This window comes from Pleurodeles waltl, chromosome 4_1, assembly GCF_031143425.1.
Source record: "Pleurodeles waltl isolate 20211129_DDA chromosome 4_1, aPleWal1.hap1.20221129, whole genome shotgun sequence".
NCBI lineage: Eukaryota > Metazoa > Chordata > Amphibia > Caudata > Salamandridae > Pleurodeles > Pleurodeles waltl.
In genome coordinates, this window is record NC_090442.1 from 140,996,495 (window position 1) to 141,019,652 (window position 23,158).

The following is a 23,158-nucleotide window of genomic DNA, read 5'->3' on the forward strand; positions in this document are numbered from 1 at the left end:
GCAACCAATTAGGCAGAACAGATTTACTGCCATGTTTCTCCTTGCTGCCAGTTTCTTTGTGGCAGAGTTTAAAAAAATTAATGCATATGTTGAGGGCCAGATTTTGTGTCAAAATTGCATCGCTTTTTCTGATGCAAAATCTAATTAGAAAAATGGTGTTATGCGCTCAAATGTACTCATGTGGAATGCTGAACAATGTCAAATATCAAATATTTCCAGTACAGAGATCTGGGCCTAAATCCATCATTTGTTTGCTACCCATGCTATTCCAGTTTGGACCCAGGCATATGGAAATCTGCCTTTACCCTGCTCCACATGGTAACAGTCTAGCCCGAACTGCCAAGCCAGGTCCGCCCTGGACCAGAAACAAGCATCACAGAACCGGTTTCAGAGTATCCTCCTTCATCAGCCAGGCTAGCTTATGATGCAATGTGCGACATCACGCACGGTGTCCTCACTTGATATGGCCTAACTTGCTTAGGCAACACCCACTTTTTTATTTTTATTTTAAACTTGTGCCCTGCAAGAACTCAACTTGTCCTCCAAACCTGCGAACTTCACTCGTAATTATTTTAACTAAAGACCCCGACATGAACTGAATTAAGTCTCCACACCCACTGGCGTGTGAACATATTTTCATCCTTTCCCATATACAGTCATTGTGAGGAAGGATATTAGAGCCCACTCGATGCTCTTGGGCCTGCTCGTCTACCACGGCCGGTCCAACTCCGCACCCCGAGTAGCCATTTGCTCCTCGTGGAACAGCATCCCCTCCCTCTCTTGTTACCGCTCTCGTGAGCGCGCTCGCGCTGCGAGGATCACCTGAGCCCCCTGTCAGTCATCTAGCTCGACCCACCGCGACTTGGCCAATGCGGAGCCTCGTCGCCCCTTCGCCGTCCAATGCCGGAGGTGGGAGGTGACAGCGCGCGCCCGCCGGGGAGCTAGAAGGCTCTGGGCGTCGCGTGCACAAGTTCACTTCCAGGTTCACTTCCAGGAGCGGTATTTCCTTAGCACGTCCAGCAGCCATGGCCACCAGAGTGAAGCTGAACACCGGGGCTCTCATGCCGGCGCTGGGGCTGGGCACGTGGAAGGTAAGGCGGGGGCTGAATATGCATAACTAAACAGGAAGGAAAGGAGGGGGCTGAATATGCATACTTTAAAAAAATTGTCTATGTATATATAAACATAGATGTGTGTACGTTCGAAATCTGACGGGACCAGACCACGGGCTCACTTTGCCCTGTATCTGAAATTGACCAGCCCTGTTTTATTTTTTTCCGTTTATGTTTGCACCTTTCCCCCTAGGAGCACAGGACTTTAAGTGCCAGGATGCGTGTTAACAAAAAAAAAGGGCACTGTGGGGTTACACGACAGATCTAGTGTTGTGTTTCTGTACAAGCCGGCGACGATAGTTAAGTGGCATTGTGCCTTCAATAAAATATGTATTCTTTAAAGTGAGGGGAGTTATGGGGTAGGCGTGGCGAGGTGAGAAGATGCCATTCATGTACACTTCGTTCCAGTCAGTCGCCATAATGTAATGTTCAAGGTCTATGAAATAGGAAACTCTTGAATATAGAACAGTAACTATTACGAAAATCACACCCTGGTTGCGATGCCGTCCCCTAGACATGGTCAGCGATCAGCAACGCATGAACCGGTTGTATAAAAGTGAATATTCTGCCAGTGCAACTGTTCTTTTAAATGGGTGCATGCTGCCTGGCCGTGCTTGATGTGTCTGACGTCTTTGGGATGCCGTTCTTTCAGTTGAAGGTCATAGTTGCTGATTTCCTCATATTACATTTCGAACAGTCATTTAGCGAAGGAGTATGTCTGACTTACAGCAAGTGTTGCCCCCTCGTTCTGGGTTTTGAGATTAATACCCTTAAGGTGGAAGAAAACTCCTGTTACTTTTCAATGCCTGATAAACCATGTTATCACAGGTTTGGGAGAGTTCTGTGTGGCCTTAGATGACATTGCTGTGTTCAGGGATTCATGGGAGGACCACATGAGGCACGTTGAGTAGGTGATGGACAGGTTACACAGCGCACAACTGACCTAGGTAAACTCTACCTAGAGCCTCAGGTGGGCAATGGAAACATTGGCCCATTGGATGTAAAAATACAGTCTGCTGCAGTGGGGAGTGTCCGCTACTTGGAGAGAAGTGAGTCTTTTTAAGACTCACTGTTTTCTATAGAAGCTTTATAGTTAGCTTTGGGACTTGAACCCTGGTAGTTCCATAAATGTGTAAGTGAAAAATGGTAGACAGGAGGCATGTATGAGATGGATCAGGCACAGATATGTAGTAACAAACAGTTCAACAATACTTGTGATAGGCAAAGGTGGGTGTTACAAATGGGGTCTCTAGTTGGCAGTGGTTTGCACCCTGTCCAAGTAGGGACCCTCACTCTAGTCAGGGTAAGTGAGTCACATTGCTACGATGACCCCTACTCATCCCCTTGGTAGCTTGGCACGAGCAGTCTGGCTTATCTCGTAGGCAATGTGTAAAGTATTTGTGTACACACACAAAGTGGAAACACTACAAAAATACTCCACACCAGTTAAGAATAATAGTCAGTTTTTTACCTGAGTAAAACGAGACCAAAACAACAAAAATCCAACATACACAAGTCAAGATATCACTTTCAAAAGCTTAAGCAAGTTTAGTTCGTAGAAATCAATGGCTGCGTTTGTTTTAGGGCAAAGTACTATAGATGGGTAAAAAAATCAAAGAATAGCAGGGGAGGTGAGGCAATGGAGTAGCAAGTAATGCACAAGTTTCTTATAGCCAGGGGAGGTGAAGCGTCGGTTCCTTACTGTTGCAAGGAGGTGATGTGTTGGTTCCTTACTGTTAAGGGAGGTGATGCATCTGTGTCCGGACCTACAGCCTTGGTTACTTACTGCAGTGCGGTGTCGATTAAGAAATTGGCGCATGTTAGAAATGGGGTTTTTGGTTGGCAGTCAGATTACCCCCTGTCCAAGCAAAAGCCCTCACTCTAGTCAGGGTAAGTCACACACAATCCAAGATTATCCTGTGCCCACCCTCTGGTAGCTTGGCACGAGCAGTCAGGCTTAACTTAGAAGGCAATGTGTAAAGTATTTGTGCAATAAATCGTACAATACCACCATATAGCACCACAAAAATACACCACACAGTGTTTAGAAAAATATATAATATTTATCAGGATAATTGTAGGTCAAAACGAATAAAGTTGCAATTTGAATTTGTAGAGATATCACTGAAAAGTGATATGAAGTGTCTTAAGTCTTTAAAAAGCAAACAAAGTCCTTTTCAAGCACAAAGTACCTGGTTTGGAGTGGAAAATCTCCTCCAAGGGCCACAGAAGAAGAGATACGTGGAAAAAATGGTGTGTGCGTCAATTTCTCCCCAGCACACACGGACTTGCGTTGTTATTTTCCACGCGGGGAAGTCGTGCGTCGTTTTCCGGCGCGCGGAAAGTTTCTTTCTGTGGATCGCAGGGATTGCCAGATGTCCTGGGTCTGTGCGTGGATTTTCCTGCTTGTTTTCCGGCTGCGCGTCGTTCTGCGGGGCTGCGTGTCGCAATTTCGAACTCGCGGCAGGCGTCGTGTCGATTTCTCCTCCGGAGGTCGGGCGGCGTTGTCTTTGCAAAGCCGTGCGTCGAAGTTTCGGTCGTCCCGAAGGCGTCGCTTCGGTGTGCGGCGTTTTTCTCGCCGCGGAACAAGCTGTGCATCAAATTTCGGCGCACGGAGCGTCCAAGTGAAAAAGAGAAGTCCTTTTTTAGTTCCTGAGACTTCAGGGAACAACAGAAAGCTCTATCCAAGCCCTTGGAGAGCACTTACTCAGCCAGAGAAGAGTTCAGCAAGGCAGCAGGCCAACAGCAAGGCAGCAGTCCTTTGTAGAAAGCAGACAGGTGAGTCCTTTGAGCAGCCAGGCAGTTCTTCTTGGCAGGATGTAGTTTCTGGTTCAGGTTTCTTCTCCAGCAAGTGTCTGATGAGGTAGGGCAGAGGCCCTGTTTTATACCCAAATGTGCCTTTGAAGTGGGGGAGGCTTCAAAGAGTGGCTAAGAAGTGCACCAGGTCCCCTTTCAGTTCAATCCTGTCTGCCAGGGTCCCAGTAGGGGGTGCGGCAGTCCTTTGTGTGAGGGCAGGCCCTCCACCCTCCCAGCCCAGGAAGACCCATTCAAAATGCAGATGTATGCAAGTGAGGCTGAGTACCCTGTGTTTGGGGTGTGTCTGAGTGAATGCACAAGGAGCTGTCAACTAAGCCCAGCCAGACGTGGATTGGAAGGCACAGAAAGATTTAAGTGCAAAGAAATGCTCACTTTCTAAAAGTGGCATTTCTAGAATAGTAATGTTAAATCCAACTTCACCAGTCAGCAGGATTTTATATTACCATTCTGGCCATACTAAATATGACCTTCCTACTCCTTTCAGATCAGCAGCTACCACTTCAATACTGTATGAGGGCAGCCCCAATGTTAACCTATGAAGGGAGCAGGCCTCACAGTAGTGCAAAAACGAATTTAGGAGTTTTACACTACCAGGACATGTAAACTACACAGGTACATGTCCTGCCTTTCACCCACACAGCACCCTGCTCTAGGGGTTACCTAGGGCACATCTTAGAGGTGGCTTATATGTGGAGAAAGGGGAGGTTTAGGCTTGGCAAGTACTTTTAAATGCCAAGTCGAGGTGACTTTAAAAACTGCACACACAGGCCCTGCAGTGGCAGGCCTGAGACAAGGAAAAGGGGTTACTTAAGGGGTTGGCACAACCAGTGCTGCCGGCCCACTAGTAGCATTTAATCTACAGGCCCTAGGCACATAGAGTGCACATTACTAGGGACTTATAAGTAAATTAAATAGCCCAATCAGGTATGATTCAAGGTTACCATGTTTTAAGGGAGAGAGCATATGCACTTTAGCACTGGTTAGCAGCGGTAAAGTGCGCAGAGTCTAAAAGCCAGCAAAAACAGTGTCCAAAAAGTTAGGCGTGACCACCCTAAGGCTGTCAGGTCTAACAGCGCCCAGGACAATGTGTCGAAAATCTAGAGACTCTTTGTTGGTCTACAGCGGTGAAGTAGGTGCTGTTGGTTCTGCAGCACAGGTGCAGCATCGATCCTCCCAACACTGGATCAATTTACAGCAGCGCTGAGAGTCGATGCATGGATTTTCTCCTTAAGCTCTCAAGAACCCACTTCCAAAGGTCTAGGGACTGGATTTGGCACCACTTGGCAGATCGGGACGCTCAGCAAGAGAACTCGGGTGCTGGCAGGTGAAGTCTTTGATAGCCTTGAGACTTCTTAAGAGGGAGCAAGCTCAACTCAATCCCTTGGCGAACTTTGGAAGCAGAATGTAGAAAGCAAAGTCCAGTCCTTTCACTCCCTGGACAGAAGCAGCAGGCCAGCATAAGAAAGCAATTGGGAGAGTGGCATTCTGTCTTACAGCATTCAGCTTTTCTTCCTGGAAGAATATCCTAATTCCAGAAGTGTTCTAACTATGTGGTGCCAGAGGTCCAGTACTTGTACCCATTTTTGTCTTTGAAGTAGGCAAACTTCAAAGAGATGTCTTTGTAGTGCACAAGACCTTGCCTTTCCCTGCAGTGGCCCCAGACACACTCTAGTGGGTTGGAGACTGCTTTGTGTAAGGACAGCCAGTGTCGGCTCCTCTCACCACTCTAGCTAAGGTAGACCCATCAGCCTGGTGATGGGTCATGGGGCTATGCAGAGCACACTTCAGCTCCATTTGTGTGACTGACTAGAGTGGATGGACAAACAGCCGAACTCTTATTCTGGCCCAGACATGCATTCAGCAGACAGGCAGAGGCACTGAATGGGTAAGCAAGAAAACCACCACTTTCTAAAAGTGGCATTTTCAAACTTACAATAAAAAAACTTCTTCACCAAAAGATGTATTTTTAAATTTTGAGTTCAGAGACCCCAAACTCCAAGTCTCTATCCTCTCCCAATGGGTAATTACACTTAAAGGATATTTCAAGGCAATCCCCATGTTATCCTCTGGGAGAGACAGGTCTAGCAAAACTAGCAGTGTTTCACTATCAGGACATGTAAAACACACCAGTACATGTCTTACCTTTTTAAATCCTCTGCCCTCTGCCCACGGGGCTACGTTGGGCCTACCTTAGGGGTGACTTACAGATAATAAAAGGTAAGGTTCAGGCCTGAAAAGTGGGTGCACTTTCCGGGTCGACATGGCAGTTTAAAGCTGCACACACAGGCACTGCAATGGCAGGCCTGAGACATGTTTGCAGGGCACAATCGGTGCTGCGTTTCATTTACAGTCCCTGGGTACACACTGTACGCTGTATTAGGGACTTATAAGTAAATCATATATGCCAATCATGGAGAAATCAATCGCCAATACATTTTAGACAGAGCATATGAACTTTAGCACTAGTTAGCAGTGAAAAGTGTCCAAAGTCCTAAAGCCAACAATAACTTGTCAGAAACAAATACAAGGAATATTGCAAAACGTTTGGGGATAACACTGCAAAAAGGGCCAGGTCCAACAGCGCAAATGGCAAAAATTGTCTAATGTCTGAAGGTGCAGGAGCGTCAAGACCACTGATCAGATTGGTTCTTGGAGTCAAATTAAAGTAGGGCAAATTGGGCCATGTCTTCCTCCTTGTCATTTGAAAAGCAGTGTTAACTAGTTTCTGCTTTATCTGCTCCCAAATGTGCAGCATTTTAGTCCGAGCCAGGAGTTAGGATGAGCCTCTTCCACAACTGTGGAGGCCTGTAGATGTTTTTGGATAATTCAGACTTCTCAAGTTGCTATAATGGCCAGAAGAGTAATACAACCCTGCATCTGAGCCTTTATTGGTTTGGTGTGGAGACCTCAGCACAGGAAATAGCTGTAGTCATTACGGGCATTGTCCCTTATAAAGCACTGGGCTTAGATAAAATCCCTGGGGATCTTTTTAAGAATTAAATTCAAGTATGGAGTAATTATTTTGCTCCTTTGTTCACTGTTTTATTGAAAGGGGCTCTACTTCCCGCCAATCTGGGTGGGGGCAGAAATTATTCCCAGGCCTAAAAAAAAATCATAAAAATGTTATTAGACCTGCAGGTCGAGTAACTTGAATAATTTACTCAACCATAACTGTAATGTACTTGACCTGTAAACAGGTCTCAAATTGTGTGATCCTAGTCCAATATTTTAGTTTAGAATCACCTTTTTCTTCGTTGTCACATGAGTGTACCTTCAAATATGTGAGCTCAGCATTTCTGCTGTACAAAACAAACATCTTTGTTTGATTAAATAGACTAAGGCCCTCATTACGACTTTGGCGGTCTTTCCAAAAGACCGCCGAAGCCGCGGGCGCCACTATACCGCCAATGCTGGCGGTATTGGTGGCTCCCTATTATGACTTTTCTGCTGGACCAGCGGACAGAAACAGCATTTCTGTCCGCTGGGCCAGCGGAAAAGTCACATCAACAGTGCAGCCGGCTCATAATAGAGCCGGCAGCAATGTTGACGTGCTGCAGCACCCGTCGCCCATTTCACTGCCCGAAATTCGGGCAGTGACATGCACGATGGGGCTGTGCTAGGGGCCCCTGCACTGCCCATGCCAAGTTCATGGCCAGTGCAGGGGCACCCAGAGTCCCCCTTACTGCCAGCCTTTCCATGGCGGTGTTTACAGCCATGTATAGGCTGGCGGTTGGGGATTATGACTGCCTGGCGCTCAAGTGGAGGGGCCGGCAGTATGGCCGTGGCTAATGCGCCACGGTCATAATACACTGGCGGAACACCACCAGCCTGTTGGCAGTGTTACTGCCAGTGTACCGCCGGCCGCCAGGGTCATAATGAGGCCCTAAATGTTTGCTCCATGTATAAAAAGAATCTAGCCCACATATAGGAAACTCATGATCCATTACGCGCCTCTTAGTTCACTATAGCATTGCCATCCGGGCAGGAGTGTTTCTCAGTTTTTCTAAACACTCACTTTTAATAAATATATGACTAATGCATTAATTGGTTGCACACTGTCACATACAGCCAGAACGTTTCCAATAAATGTCCAAAAACCTTACCACTAACTTGCAGCTTTACTGATAAAACTACATAATGTATTAACAATCTGTGAAAATCGGGTTGCAGAAAACATATTTATTCTTTGCACGTCGCCAAGTGAATCTGATTTGTTTTCATCCTATTAAAATATTTTTTTCCATCACATAGAAGTACAAACAATGGGATTTGATAGCTACTGAAATATATGTTGGAAATGTTTGTACAGTTGATTTAGCTATTTAAATGTTGTGTGTTAGGAAATACCGTAGCCTTTCATTTCACATAGGTCAGACAGTTCATCTTACAAAATACTGGAACTCTGCATCACAAGAAAAAGTATTTGCATTGCAAGAAGACAAACTGACTTTTGACCTCTGTCTCTGGACACTGCAAATGTGACAAGAATAAGATTTAAAGGCATCTTAATTGCCAGTTCAATTTCTGACTGAACAGGACACCTGTTCTTTGTCCACTGGCCAGAAGCATGAGTAGGATCTAAAAATAGCTCGGCCTCATGAAATAAGACTCACCATAGCAAGTGGTATTTTTTTTAAGCCCTGGATGGGTGTGCAGTGGGCGTGGTTAAAAGCCCACAGAGATTTTACAACAGGCCATAGTGCTTGCACGCTGGACCTAAAAACCTAATTCAAGACAAGTTTATTGAAATGATGAAAGTGGTACATTTTAGAAGAAGAATGAAAGGGGTGATCCCACTTGTACCTTCTGGAAACCCATAGCTATCTGATGAAAGCTTGTCCCTTCAGTAGAAATCTGTGAAACTTATGATCTTCAGAAACACTGGAGTTTTGGGGGCCTGGCACTGTCTGGCCACATCAGTATTGATTAGCAGTAGGATTCCATCTGGTTAGGCAACCTCTGTAGAGATACACCCTAAGCCAATCTGTTTGTCATCCAAAGAGAGTGCTTGTGTGCATTATTTGCTTTGGATTTCCTGCTATTTACTCAGTTTGGTAGAGACCATTCCTACAAAAGCGACTGTGAGGATAAAAAAATTATCACCATCCATTCTGCTGCCCTCCCTGTCCTAGAGGAGACAACTTTCTAAACATGCCAAGAACATGGAACAAAAGCAAGGAGCCAGTGACTCTCAGCTGTAGTTCTCCACCTCTGGAACAATCTTCCTCTGACATATGCAAATCCCCATCCGTTATCTCCGTAGTTGCATACTGAAACGGACCTTTGGCAACATCTCGACCAAGTTCCTCATTGCAGCTAGACTTGCATGGGTTCTGCACAGACACAAGAAAATATGTTTTTTCTTGTGTCATACTCGAGCTTTTACATTTTCATCGCCCTTCTCTACTATCCACTCTGACCTCACTGAGCATGACAGACCTAGCACACAGTCTCTCACCTACTTTTCTGTTACCTGGAATACACTTTTTGGTCACGAACTATGGCTGTTAGGCACATGTTGTTTTATTTACTTTTATTTTTGTGGCATCCCCTAGGTTGGGCACTGAATACCACCCTTTCAAGGCGGCAGCTGTATTCGATTTGCCATTAGAAGACGTGAGGTTAAGCACACAGAAGGGAAAATGCTGTCTGCAGTTTGCCCCTGATGAATACCTTCCATGTTCCCACAATGCTCCATTATATTGAGAGCTCTGGTCAATTTCAGAAGGAAAGCAGCACAATCGTACAAAGCTATGCTGTTGGTATTTGTATATTCTGTATTGTGCCATTAATCTGATTCCATAGTGCTTTCCATTCCAATGTTTCTCGCAGACCGCTGTCCAAAAAACTTTATACCATTGAAGGTTTTGTGGTCAATGTGCAACACTGAATGGACTTGCTTTGAGGCTGAAGAATATAACGCTTTTATTGCTCAGTGTGCTTAAAGTTGTAGGAGAGTAGAAGTAATTCAAAAACTTGACCGCCCAGGTTATGTCGCAACCAGTCAAATAAACCTTTTGACGTCTGAGGACCCCCATTTAATCACTACTGGAAGCCGGGGACCCCCAAACAATTTGTACAATTTAAATTTCAAACATGAAAACACTAATTCACAAAAAAAAGTACACACCACACAAATACTTGAATTACTAATGATATAATTATTTTATATCGAAAACTTATGCAGAAATCAAAACAATTTAATGAGAAGTTTGCTGCTGCATCTTGGTGACTAACTTTTCATTATTTGGTTTTATTCAGGAAAGCTGACTCCTCAGGTCAGATTCTACATTTCCCAAGTGATTTGTCTTTATTTTTTTAGGTATATAAGATCTGAGAAAGCTTTTTCACATAAATTTGTGGTGGGGAAAGGAAATACAACCATAAGGACCTCTCAAGTTTCCATAGCCTATCTGTCACATGTAATTCATTTGTTTATAGCACCTCTTATACCAGTGTAGGGTTTTGGAGCACTTTTCCAGTGACTACAAAGTGTAGAATTCACATGTCATTCACAATGGTAGGCCTTTTCTAAGAGTGCTTGGTCTGGAGAAGCACACTCAGGATTCAGAACATAAAGTGGTTAGCGTTGACTTTAATAAGAATGTATTTCTACGCAAGCATAACCCCCCCCCCCCTTCTTTTTTTTTTTTTTTTTTTTTTTCAGCATAAAGATAATGAAAGGCCGAGAAAAAAATTAAAATTTCTAATTTGTGCCATGCAGTTTGCATACAACTCTTTGGCAATTCATAGCTCACTGTGTTAGAATACTATTGTGACTTATGAACTGCACAATAACAAAATAATCTCTGACAGAAGCAGTAACCCACTGTGCTATGCACATAAAGTAATTTTCTTTGCATGATACACATTCTCGGCATCAGGCACATTAACCATCTGCCTACCCTAGAAACTGTCACTAGACAAAACTCCCATCTTTCTCCAGCAGGTGCATTAATCATCAAAGTTATCTTGATGCTTTTATTTTCACCCGAAAGTTGCTTGTTGTACAAGGAACTTTGAAGTGCTTTTACAACTACTGCACAAATAAAAACACGCAGGTGTTTCTGTCAGGCCCCAGCTGGAGAAGTATTTTTCTGTCATCCCAGGCCTACGGACCCCCTGGGAATGTGTCACGGACCCCTGGGGGTCCGTGGACCACAGTTTGGGAAACACTGCTTTAGATGTTATGGGAAGGAAAAGTTTGAAAAGGCACTTCTGAAGCCAGTGGGTATCCTTTGTAACTGAAATGCCTCTTCACTGGCCGGTGAGTTTTGGGTGCGTGTTTGGTATCGGTACTGGGAGAGTGCAAGGATGAGGTGGAATGTAGATGAATTAATTTATGAGTGATGGAGTGCCCGGATGGTCAGTTATGTAGATGCATAGAGGATTGTATAAGTGATCCCAATGAAGAGGCAGGCCGGACCTGTTGACTCTGCCAATGTGTGTTTTTATGGATCTCGTTTGAAACGCCACTCAATTGCATTAACGATTGTCCCCCCTTTTTTTATTTTTATTTTTTATCTTCAGTCACCTCCAGGAAAAGTAACAGATGCTGTGAAGGCTGCTATTGATGCAGGATATCGCCATATCGATGGTGCCTACGTGTACGAGAATGAAAACGAAGTAGGGGAAGGAGTTCGTCAGAAAATCCAGGAGGGGGTCGTCAAACGAGAGGACTTGTTTATCGTCAGCAAGGTACTGTTCTGAGGGAGATGCCGGGCAGACTCCATTCTTTACAAATATCTAAATATCAGTGTTGCAGTGCGGTTTATAGTTCCATTGTGACGAGGTTTGCTCTGGAGCATGAGAGCTCTCAAAACTGATTTCTTACACAAGTGGTGAATGCGAGTTATACAGGAGCTCCCTCCAGAGATAGAGGGGATTTGTACTGCCTAAATTATCTGGGCAACGCCCTGTCAACTTTATATATTTCAAGACCTCACATCAGTAATGATTGGCAGTAGGACTCCATCAAATCTGTCGGATGTGTGCAGGACATGATACTGGCAGCCACAATCTAACTTTGTGAATTTATTTTTTGTATAGCACAGCTCAAGCCCATAGTAAAGTGACCGAGCAGTTACATTTTACATTTGACGATCATAGTATATAAAGAATGTGGTGAAAATATAGACCATGTAAAAATTATAAAACATCTGAGGAAATATGACCGATATGGATCGTATAACCAATTACACAATTCCATCAATCTGCATGAATCTACAGCATTACAAGAAATTCCATGGGTTCGTTCAATAGATGTTGAAAACCCAACTGAAGGATTAACCTCATGCCACAAACTAGGCCGAACATTTACATGTTTATATACAACTTATGTGCTTCTTTAAACTTCCTCCAATATCCCTTCTGTCGTAAGTTAATTTAATAATCTATATCTCACCAAGTACAAAACTTAAGAGCCGGGCATATCCTTCTTCTGTGAGCCAATACGCTTTATCCTTATTTAATTAGTGCTTCTTCAGTGCAAGTCAAAGTTGGTTCATTCTTTACTGCCAGTTATCAGTCTGTTGTACTATAACTTTCCATGTTACATTAAGCACGAGATGCCTGCTTCAAAGGTCAAGTGTCAAGACTTGAGTGCCGCAGTTTGATGTTCCTTATTTGTCTTGTGCCCCTCAAGTCATATTCAGTAATGTATGGTTGTATATTAATCATATAGCAACCAGAAGATATGGAAGACCTTTTTAAGCAAAACTAAAGTCTGGAGAGCACAGTGTCTAGATTATGAAGATGGAGGTCTAGAAAAGCAGAGTCAGGTGTGGATGTGTCCATCTAGCCCAGAGAGTCTAGTAAGAATCTTTTCATCCCATTTCTGGACTGGGAGAATGTTGGTACTTTCTGTAGGCCAGCAGGGTACAAGTTTCACATTTGGAGCAATGCCAGAGAAAGCGTGTTTCAGTGTAGTGGTTTTCTTGACTTTAGACAACCTAGTTTTGTTCCTTTTTCAAGGGGAAGTTTGAAGGTGCAATATGATGGGGTGCATAAGTTTAAGGCCTTTTATGTGATGCAGGCAGTTTTATGTACACATTGACCCTCAAGAGGTAGCATGTCCATTAAATATAGGATTGGGGGTGATCTTGTCTAATTTTCTCTTGCCGGATGTAAACAGGGCATCAGAATTCAGCACCACTTTCAGAGGTGCAAGTCAGGATACAGGTTTATCTGTGAGCGAAGAGATGCTAAATTCAAATGAACTATGACTTGCACCAGTTTTATGTCAGATCTTGGGAGAAATTGGCATAGAATTCAGGGTGGTGGTTTGCTTCTTTGACAATAGCTTTGATGTGGGAGTTGACGCCTAGAGTCCAGTTACAGACGAAGTGAATTTGCTGTAGTGATTTTTCGTACTGATGCTTATGTCATTATGGTTTTCAATCTGTGGTGTTGGTAGGCAGTTGATAGTTTGGGGAGCGAGAGTAAGAAATTAACGTTTCTCAGAACTTCATATCATCCATTCAGTTGTGGATGTGGAAGAGGTAACTTATTAGTCTTGAGTGTCTATCCAGCAATCCATTTGTTTGTACGTCTAGGTGTCACCACCATATTGGTGGGAGGAGGCATCATGTTTGAAGAACTTTATGCGGCTCAACTCTGATTGAATAGGGTTGGAGACCTAAACCGAGCCGTGTGGTACTGTAAGTAGTGATGAGCTGAATTTGGAGGCAGAGTTGCAGTTTCTTACTTGCTGGAAACAGTTTGAAAGATGGGCTTTTTACCAGCTTCGACAAGTTCCAACAGTGTCTGTGTTATTGAAGGATGATACGATAAATTGCTTTCAAATGCAGGCAAAAGGTCCACTACAATAAGGAGACCGATTTTCCCTTGGCCAGAAAGTTGGAAAGAATCTGCGACAATCTTGGAATAACTTGCTCTGTTCTGGAGCCTGGTAGACTTCTAAAAGATGACTCTTAATAATGTGTTCATATTATTGTTAGACTGCACATTTTAAATCAACTTAGACAGAAGTAGGAGTCCAGTTATTAGTATGTAGGTTTCAGTTTCCATCGGAGCTTGGCTCCATTGTTAACATAGGATAAATGTGATTAGAGTCCGCTACAGAGCCTTGTGGAGGAAAGTATTAATGCAGTTTATTCACACTGGTGAGTTGGCATCTGAGCTCTTTGCCCAATGGAGAAAAAAGGGGAATATCTGCACAGTGTTATTGTTTAGTCTCCAATTATTTGTGGTTGCATATTCCTCAGCTCTTCCTGTTCTGAGGGTACAGTGAGTACAATCTAAGTGTCCATGCCACTACAGGGCATCAAAACATTTAAATAAGTAGATGTCATGCATGTTATTACATTTGGCGAATTTACTCTAAAATATTGCTTTTTAACCCTTTTGCTGCCCAGTGAACATACTTGTATGAAGTACCAAAGTATTTCCACTGGAAGTGGATAAATGCTTGCTGTGGAGCATGGAAGGGGTTAGATTGTAATCAAGATATCCAAGTTTGATTAACATCCCAGTAGCTCTTTGGATTGTGCTGTGGTGGAAAGTGCTCAGGTCTTCAGACAAAGGTTCTCCCAATGTCCAAGGAGATCTGCAGCCAAGTAAGGTAAACCAACACTATCTAAATATTCCTCTAGATGATCTCAATGCAAAGATGTGCCCTACTATATAGTGTTCTTCGAAGTGTTCATTCAACTTTCATTGTATACCATGTCCCCAGTAGGCTAGGTAATCCAAACAATACGATCAACTCTATTGCCTTTCACAAGCCACACTAACAACGTTGAAGATTGATCAGCTTCACCATGCCGTCATTTAATTACATGCTTGTTGATATCTTTACTTGGTAGTCATTGCTTTGTTTTGATGTGTCCTACATAATTGGACTGTGTCTCTGTGAGTTGTACTGTCTCTCTGACTATCTGGTTGCTCAGATTTTCTGCTTTTGGATCACCTGGTTTTTGACCTTTTACTGTGAGGGAGCCCCATAGTTTGGGACTCACCCACAGTAAATTCATGGTAAAATGGACTGCTCGTGTTTACTGCCGGTGCCTTCTTGTTAAGCCAAGTCTGCTGTGATTCAGCAAGTCAATGGCTGGTTACACGTGATCACATGTGCACACGTTGGCACCCGTGCGAGGGCTGCGCAAAAAGGATTCCTGTTGTGCGCAGCCCAAGAACTGAGCCTAGGAATCCTGGCGAAGGATATATTGTAACTTGCATTGCCAGAGTTTTCGTGAGTATGCCACAGACCCTTCTTGTTCTTTTGCGTTGGATCTCACGCTATGTCATGTTCCCACTTCTGACTAGTTGACTGCAAAGGATCATGTAGCGTGTATGCTAAGGACCAGGTGAACCATGTGATCAGTCTGCAGCCACTACCTATAGTGCGGAGCGTATGTACCAAGAGGTGTGATTGCAGCTCTGTGCGACTATCTGCCAGTCATTGCATTTTGGCCACCAATCTATGTTCTAGGAAGTGACCCACTGGTAAGTTGTAATTTGTCTGTAACTGCGTAAATGGGATGAGAACACAGTTTTGAAACAGGATGCCAAGGGTGTCCACTCCTGCGGCCTCCCATGCCTTCAGACCCTCTCTTCCATTCACGTTCCGGCAGGGTCGTATAGAACTAATGCAGATCTCTGAGGTGTATTGTGTTGTGGCTGGCAGTAAGTACAGGTTCCTGTAATAGCTGATTTGTGCTACTTGTAAGGTAAATTGGACTCTTCACTGTGGTAGGAAAGCCTCTTGCATAGTGCACTGCACTCAATCTGATGTGGGGGAATCCCAGTTCTTCTAGTAGGCATCCCGCTAACCAGCAAGATGGCTGATGCAATTGTGCCACCAAGTAATAATGTTCGAAGCTGAGGACTTTGAGTCCTCCTTTTTCCACTGAAAAGCAGGAGCTGTGTAGTGCTACACAGTGCCTGCTTTTAGTCTAAAGGAAGCCCGCATCCCCAAAACATGTTTTGCATAGCTAGAAATGTGCTGTGGGCTATATGCATTGGAAAGTTTAAAAAATAAATAAATTAGCAGGCACTGGAGAGTTATCATTTTAGGTAGGGACACTCTACCTTGGACGGTGAGTGGGAGTGTGGTGCTCCAGTATGTCATTTGGTATGCAAGGAGGCAATGGCCCTAGCAGGGTTTCCATCTATAAGGGCTTGGTGGTGTGGTAAATTTGGATGCCTAAGTTTCGGAAGGTGTGTGGCTCACAGTGGAGAGGATGTGGGTTTACCATCAAGTGCTGCGGCAGGCAGTCTGAGCAGAGTGGGAACAGACCAGATTTAGCCCAGTCCACCCCCTGCCCCCCACAAACATGAGACTGGCCAGAACTTCGCCAGGACATCTCTGACTGCTTCTATGCCATTTCGTATGGCTCTGATGTAGATGAGCACGTCGTCTGCGTATGGAGAGACAATTTGTATTTTGTCACTAATCGGTATGCCCCATGCCTGCCCCGGTTGTCTGCTAGTGGATCCATTGTTGGAGCAAAGAGGAATGGGGATAGAGGACACCCCTGTTGTGTTCCTCTGCTTATTATAATAGAGTCTGAAATGCACTGTCCAGTTTTCTCCCAGGGCATAGGATCCATGTAGAAGTCTAGTGAGGCACTAGAGCCTGCCTTTGGTGCCCATAGATGACGACAATGTTGCAAACATGTACTCGGAGTCTACTGTATCGAATGCCTTCTCCAAGTCCAGCACTAAACAGGTTGTATGTGGCCAGTGGACCAATGCCAGTTCCATCACTCTATGAAGTCTGCATATATTAAGGGTGGATGATTTACCTGGGATGAAACTGATTTGTTCCCTGTGGATCAGAGGGGGCTGGCACTCTAGGAGCGATGATCCTACTAAGTATTTTATAGTGGGTCCCCAGCATGGACAGTGGGTGATACGTCACCTCCAGGGGATCTGTATCTGGCTTTAGAAGAGAGACGATTAAGTATTCAGTGTCGGTGGATGTTTGCCTTCCCTTAAGGCACTTTGGTGGAGCTCGAGCATCTTAGGAATCAAAAGGTCCTCGTAGTCTTTAAAGAACTCTATTGGAAGTCCATCCAGTCCAGGAGTCCTACACATGGCAGATCCTCGAATGGTCCCCTCCTGATCGCCTGCTCTCTGATAGGCACATTGAGGTCCTCCCGGAACACACAGTTGACAATCGATGGTGTGATTCCGCTGAGGAAGTCTCAAATGTGCGTCTCAAGATTGATGGGGAGAATCGTAAAGGTAAATGGGCTGTGAATTCTGTGTGTATGTCTCTTTGACTAGTTACTAGGAAAGTCGTTGAATGTTGAATCATGGGCAGTTGGTGTTGTGCTATGTAGCAACCATGCCAGCAGATGGCTGGACTTTTCACTCTCTGCATGTGTTTTTGCCTTGTAGGCCCTAAACCTGAGTTGTCCAGTCAATCGGACATGACAGTCTTTGTCTGCCTTTAGTGTCTGGTGAATGGCAGGATCCTCACACGCTTCCACTTCCAGAGCACCAAGGGATGTCTCTAATCGGACCAAATCCTTATGAAGGCCAGCCCTACCGTTTTATAGGCCTGTTGGAAGTTGTGCTCCTCTTGTCTGCCAAGTAGCGGGACAGTGTTTCTCGAGTCGTATCACGAAATGCAGGGTCCTCCAACGTGGCTGGCTGTGTGTGTTTCTTGGAGGAATGCTATCTGGGTATCGCGTCGTCTAATGCAGCGTGCTGCTTGTTCACTGTCCCCATATCATGGACATTCCTTTTTATCTGCAGCCTAGCCATGACATCTTGCATTCAGAGACATTGGAGGAGGGACTGGTGGGGTTCTTGTGCCCTCAGGTGGTAGTGTAGGGGGCGGGTTAAGCCCAGGGCTGGACCGTGACATGCTGAATGACCTTAAAACTTGCAAAACTGATCCCTCAGCTCCCTTCCCAGGGTAGCTGTGAAAACTATGACTGTCTAAATACTAACAAACAGACCGGTGGGTGAGTAACTCCGGCATGTTAAGTTAACACATAGAACTCCAACCAGGGTGAGTGTTTCAGGGGGTGGCTGCTAAACCTCGGCTTAGTACTGCCTTACTGTCAGGTGCGTGAGACCTAAGTAGACAACGGGTAGTGACCTGTTGCGACATAATGAAATATAGGAGCAAAAAAATAAATGTGGTGGGTCTCTGCAAAAACAGACTTAAGAATCTTACTAGCCTGGACACCATCTCAGCATTGCTCAGTTAATCTCTGGTCTCTTCATCTGCAGTCTGCGGGGTGATGGCATGCAATACAAATGAAGGGGCACTATTTTACAAGGCACTAGAGCCAGTTCCCGAGAGTGCGTCGTAAGAGGCCTGCAGAGGGGAGAGTGCCGCTCTGACAGCAAGTTGGCTGCAACTGACAGTGCCTGACTTTGTTGTTCAGAGGCCTACACTGGGGTGGGAGCAAGCCTTGCTCTAGTCTCCCCAGCTCCTTGTCGCCGGTGTCTGTTCCGCCGACCATGTCTATCTATGCTGTGGTAAGGTGCTTGTGGGGTGAGGGACTCTTAGTGGTGCTGTTCCACCCAGTCCCTGGCATCCCCGGGCTCAGTGAAGAAATAATGTCTGATCAGTACTTTCAGTTTAGCTGGGAACAACAGCAAGTAGGTTATTCCCACCTGTCACAGTTGCTTCTTTACTCCCAAAAAGGAATCCTTGTGACACTGTTCCGCCAGTGTGAAGTCTAGAAATAGGAAGACACATGCGTTGTTGTATAGAAATTGTTCTGCAGCGCGAGCAGAGCTTAAGATGGTTTAAGATTGTCTCTGAAGTTCATAAGTCTGACCACTACTGGCCTGGGGTGTGACCCCCAGTGCCAGCACTCGATGAGCATGCTCCACAAGGTAATGAGCTGAAAGTTTCACTGGAGCCACTGCTTGTGCCAACCATGTTTCAAAGAAGGGCATTGGGTCCAAACCTTCTGCTCCTTTGGGAAACTTGACAGTTTGAAGGTTATTGTGGCTGTATCACCCTTCAGAATCCTTTGCCCTGTTCTCTAGATTGCACCTGGACACTCCAAGTCAGATACTGCGCCTCAAATTTCATCTAGTGGGCGCTCCGTTTACGTGACAAAGGCTGTGGGTTTTCTGTAGTTATCGCAGAGCAATCCTACTTCCACTGCCATTGCGTCGACCCGGTTGTGTAAATCTTGTGTCAGCTATTACCTCAATTTTGTCTAACTTATAGACACGGGTGCATCTGCCATTGGTATCTCTTGTTCAACCTGGTCAGTGGGCTCGAGTTCCAGGCATGCCAGTGATAGTGCAGCAGCAAGTGGAGCGACAGCAGTCTCCAGTGGAGTAGTGAAGGTGGTTGTGATCTTCCACCACCTCTCGGGCCAGATTGTTGTCGCAGTGTGCCTTTTCCTCCTGCAGTAGTGGACTTTCACCGGCCTCGGTTTAGTATGAGCCGAGTTTGAAACTTAAGTTCTTAATTGTGAGGAGAGCTGTAGGGCACAAAGTCGTGGTTCATAGGAGGAAACCCACAGCATTTATTTAGACTAGTCAATAATGTAAAGGAGGATATGCTGCTAGTGGGGCCCAAAAGCATTGTGGGGGAATGATGCGCACACCCCACTCTGTAGATAGGCTGTCACGGTGCACAAAACTCTGTATATTGGGGCCTCAATATTAAGTACTGGCAAGAACTTTGAGTGCTCAGTTTTCATAGTAGACCACGCTGACACTCGCGAGGAGGGGACCCACCCTCCCTATTCAAGAGTTTCACCAGCAAGGACGGGACGACTCCCTCCAGGAAGGCCTTGTGACGAGGTAGAAAGGGGGCACCTCCCCAGGAATCAAAACCACTGGTGCAGCAATGGGAACAGTTCGAATTATGTGCCACAGTTTTAGCTCCCCGGCACCAGGAGGTGTACTTGCTGTGGTCCTTGGTTATTGAGCAGAGGGTGCAGTCGGTGAGTGGGGGATGAGGAGACGTGTGGCATGGCTCGCACCTTGTACGGATGCGATTAATGGGCTGTCCAAGCCGCCTGGGCACGCACCTTTTTGTCTGTATGTTGCGGTGGTTTCCGCGTAGACATCTGTCTTACGCGATGTCCACTCAAAGGTGGGGAACTCCTCTGTGTGCAATACTGGAGGAGTCTGATTCAGGAGGTTCCCCCCTTCTCTGGTATAGTGTGCAGATCAGAGGCCCTCAAGGCTCCAGTGTACTGCTCCAAGAGACCCTCACTTGGGCCACATGGCCACTGGCAGGTAAGTGTTGCTCTGCCGCATGGCATCGCTGCAGTTCCACCAATCTATGGCTGTCTGCCCAGGGGTCACGCAAGTCAGGTGCTACCCCGCTAAGCAGCGCCAGCAGCCGTCCCAGGCCGCTGGGACATTCAGGCCTTCATGACAGTCCTAGGACGCCAGTCCAGGCCGCTCATTCATGACATGTCTCTTGGCATCTTGATCCAAGTCAAAATGCTCAAGTGATGTGTGGTCTCTACATTGTAGGCAGTTGCTGCCCGAGCTGCAACAGCCCGAATCACAGTGGATGTTGCTGGATCATGGATCTTGGAGCGAAGCGGTCCTAGGTCACGACCACCATCTTGCTGCGGCCAGCCACACCCCTTATGTTAATCACTAGATTTGTCAAAACAAACCCTGAGATGCATTTTGGAATTGTGAAGGCCTTTTGCTATTTAAAGTGCAGTTTATCTTTTTGATGTGGTGTTCCTATCGGAACGGTGTCCTTTTCTCTTTTAAAAATAGAAACGTATTTTTTTTAAAAAAAGGTTTGCACAGCAGTTCTGCTGCAATACATTATACTAATTTAGGCTTTCTAGTTTGTTTTAAATACATTGCTTTCACTTTAGAGGTAAATTGGGAAGAAATGCTATGTCGACATAAGCATTGTTTACAGCTGGATAGATTTATTTTTCGGAAATTTGTTCCTGCATCCCTCTCAAATATATTGATTAAAATGTATTTGCTTAGTAATTGTTGGATTTGAGTGCAAACAAGTGTTATAGGTTAGTTTTTTTCCTTCTATTTTAATGTAGGTGTCCATTTAAAATTTCCAAGCTTTTGTGTTGTAATGTTTCAGTTCTAATAAGGTTACAGAAGAGGGGATTGTAAGTTATTTTATTTTCCTTTATTACTCCAGCAATTCAAAGAATGATCTTAACAAGGTTTTTTTTTTTATCAATGGAAAATACAAAAAACTACATTTCCAATGGAACCAGGAAACAGTGTCATCAGAATTCTGAAATTGATGAATCCGCATAATACAGTTCATCATAATAAATATATTCCCTGATGCTTCCTCCTCTGGTTTAAGAGAATAAGCTTGTGATGATTGCAGTCAGAACAAACATCACCCCTGCTTCTGTCAGCAACTGTGATTAAAAGAATGGATAAACCCATAGAAATATAAAAGATTCACGGCAGTGTCAACACATGTGAGCAGTGGAAATCATAATAATTGCCCATCTAATATATAACATAAAATTTTAATATATGTTGATGTGAGGCCATGCAAACAACCTTCAAGCAGAGCAGTAAAGGAAGAATACTTATACGTTACTTGATAACGACTTCTAAAGACGGGAAAGGAAGCAAAAAATCATTATAGTTTACTATGTGGGGATAATCTTCAAGTTTGTGTCCTTAACAGAATTGAAACTTTATGTAATGAAAACTAGGACATTTTACATTCTGTGTCCCAATAAGACACGAGGATTATGCATGTTCAGAGTTTACCTATTACCAAAAAAGCCATCCTGGTCACCGGTTTGATATAAACTTGTTTGAAAATTCATTTGGAAGACCAATCCACAGCATTCATGATATCCCTCTGCCTCCCTCCCAAGGAAAAGGCTTGGATGTCATAGCGCTTCTCGGTGAATGGGCTCCAAAAATAGCAAAATACCTGCCTCTGACATAGGCAAATAGGCCCATCATGCAATAGTGTAGTGAATCCTGTCTGCTTTTAATGGGAAGCAGGAGTTAGCTTAGCCTTCTGGCTTGTAGACCTGTGCCCCCGTCACCCAGTGACTTTTACCCTACTTAGCTCGCTCTGTTTTAGCGCAATTATTTAATTATATGTTTCCAAGATGGCTGCATTGTTTTTAGTTAGGACAGTGTTTTAGTTTCCCGCTATCAGTGCCACTCTGCTAAGGCGTCGCTATCAGCGCCAGCAGATGGATAAAATGTAGGTATTCACATTGGGTACTTTCCCACTTTGGGCTTTTCGTGGTATTGTTTATTGTTTTATTGTCTTATCTATTGTTTGGGAACAGAACTACTTCAGGGGTCCAAGCAGATCTGTATAAATGCACCTCACATAGACAGATAGTCAGAGAGATTGCGACCAGATACCATCGCTGCTTTCAATGCTGCACGTTGCCTTGACGCTGACCCAGTCTTCGTGTCCCTATGTAGTCTGAATTAGAGACCTCATTCCAAGGTAACGAGGGTTGGCGGACTCTTCTCATGGACATGGCATTGGCAGATTAGATTTAACACACCTAACTTTCTTTGGGTTAAAGATTGGGTTCATCGTGCTAGGGTGTTAGGACATAGTTCATATTTTCATGTCACTTCATCTTATTGCAAGATGGTGGGGGTCTTTGTACTAATGACTCTCGTGTTCACAATTCTGTTTCTTTCATTATTGTTATCATTGCACCCCATGCAACTTACAGATTGCAGTGTTGTTAATAAAACCTATTGAAAACGTTACTGCATCTCCTTTATTGCCTGTGTTTGAGTGAGACATATTGTGCATGTGAAGAAAGGGGTAATCCCCGTTTAACCACGACACTCCCTGAGATGTCACACTCTTGAGTCCATGCGGAAAGGCTGCCACAAATCACCTTTTACTGTTTGAGTTTTTGGTGAGGTGCTGCTTGTGAGCTGGCAGGGTTGGGATGACAGTTGCGACTTGTAGGTTTGGCATAGTCGCCTACAAACATAAGTACTGTCATCCTTAAAACAGCAGCCTTGCCTAGAGGAAGAGTCAAACTACGACAATAGTGACTGAGAATGCTGTGTGGTATTTTTGTTTGTTTGTTTTGCTGGATATCTGTTGAGGAACAGGAATTCATTTAAAGACCAAAAATGTAACTGGTTCAGAACCCGAGTAACTTCCCAAAGATTGAAAAATATATCTGGGTTCTGGAGGTCTAGATGGTTTACTACCTCAATCCACTTTACAGGTGAGGGAATGATCTTCTGTCTGAGAGCCTGCTATCAGGAAGGTGATTAGCTGAAATTGTTGAGCTAAAATGGCAAAATAGAAAATTTAC

General features: G+C 44.6%; 1 protein-coding gene across 1 annotated transcript in view; it reads left to right on the forward strand.

Moving 5' to 3' along the window:
• Positions 1–937: 937 nt before the first annotated feature.
• Positions 938–23,158, forward strand: part of LOC138287478 (aldo-keto reductase family 1 member B1-like) — a 61,252-nt gene continuing 39,031 nt past the window's right edge. Inside the window, exons 1-2 of the mRNA XM_069227921.1 lie at positions 938–1,091; positions 11,460–11,627. Coding sequence (XP_069084022.1) covers positions 1,026–1,091; positions 11,460–11,627 — 234 coding nt within the window. The 5' untranslated portion in view covers positions 938–1,025. The remainder of the gene's footprint in view (positions 1,092–11,459; positions 11,628–23,158) is intronic.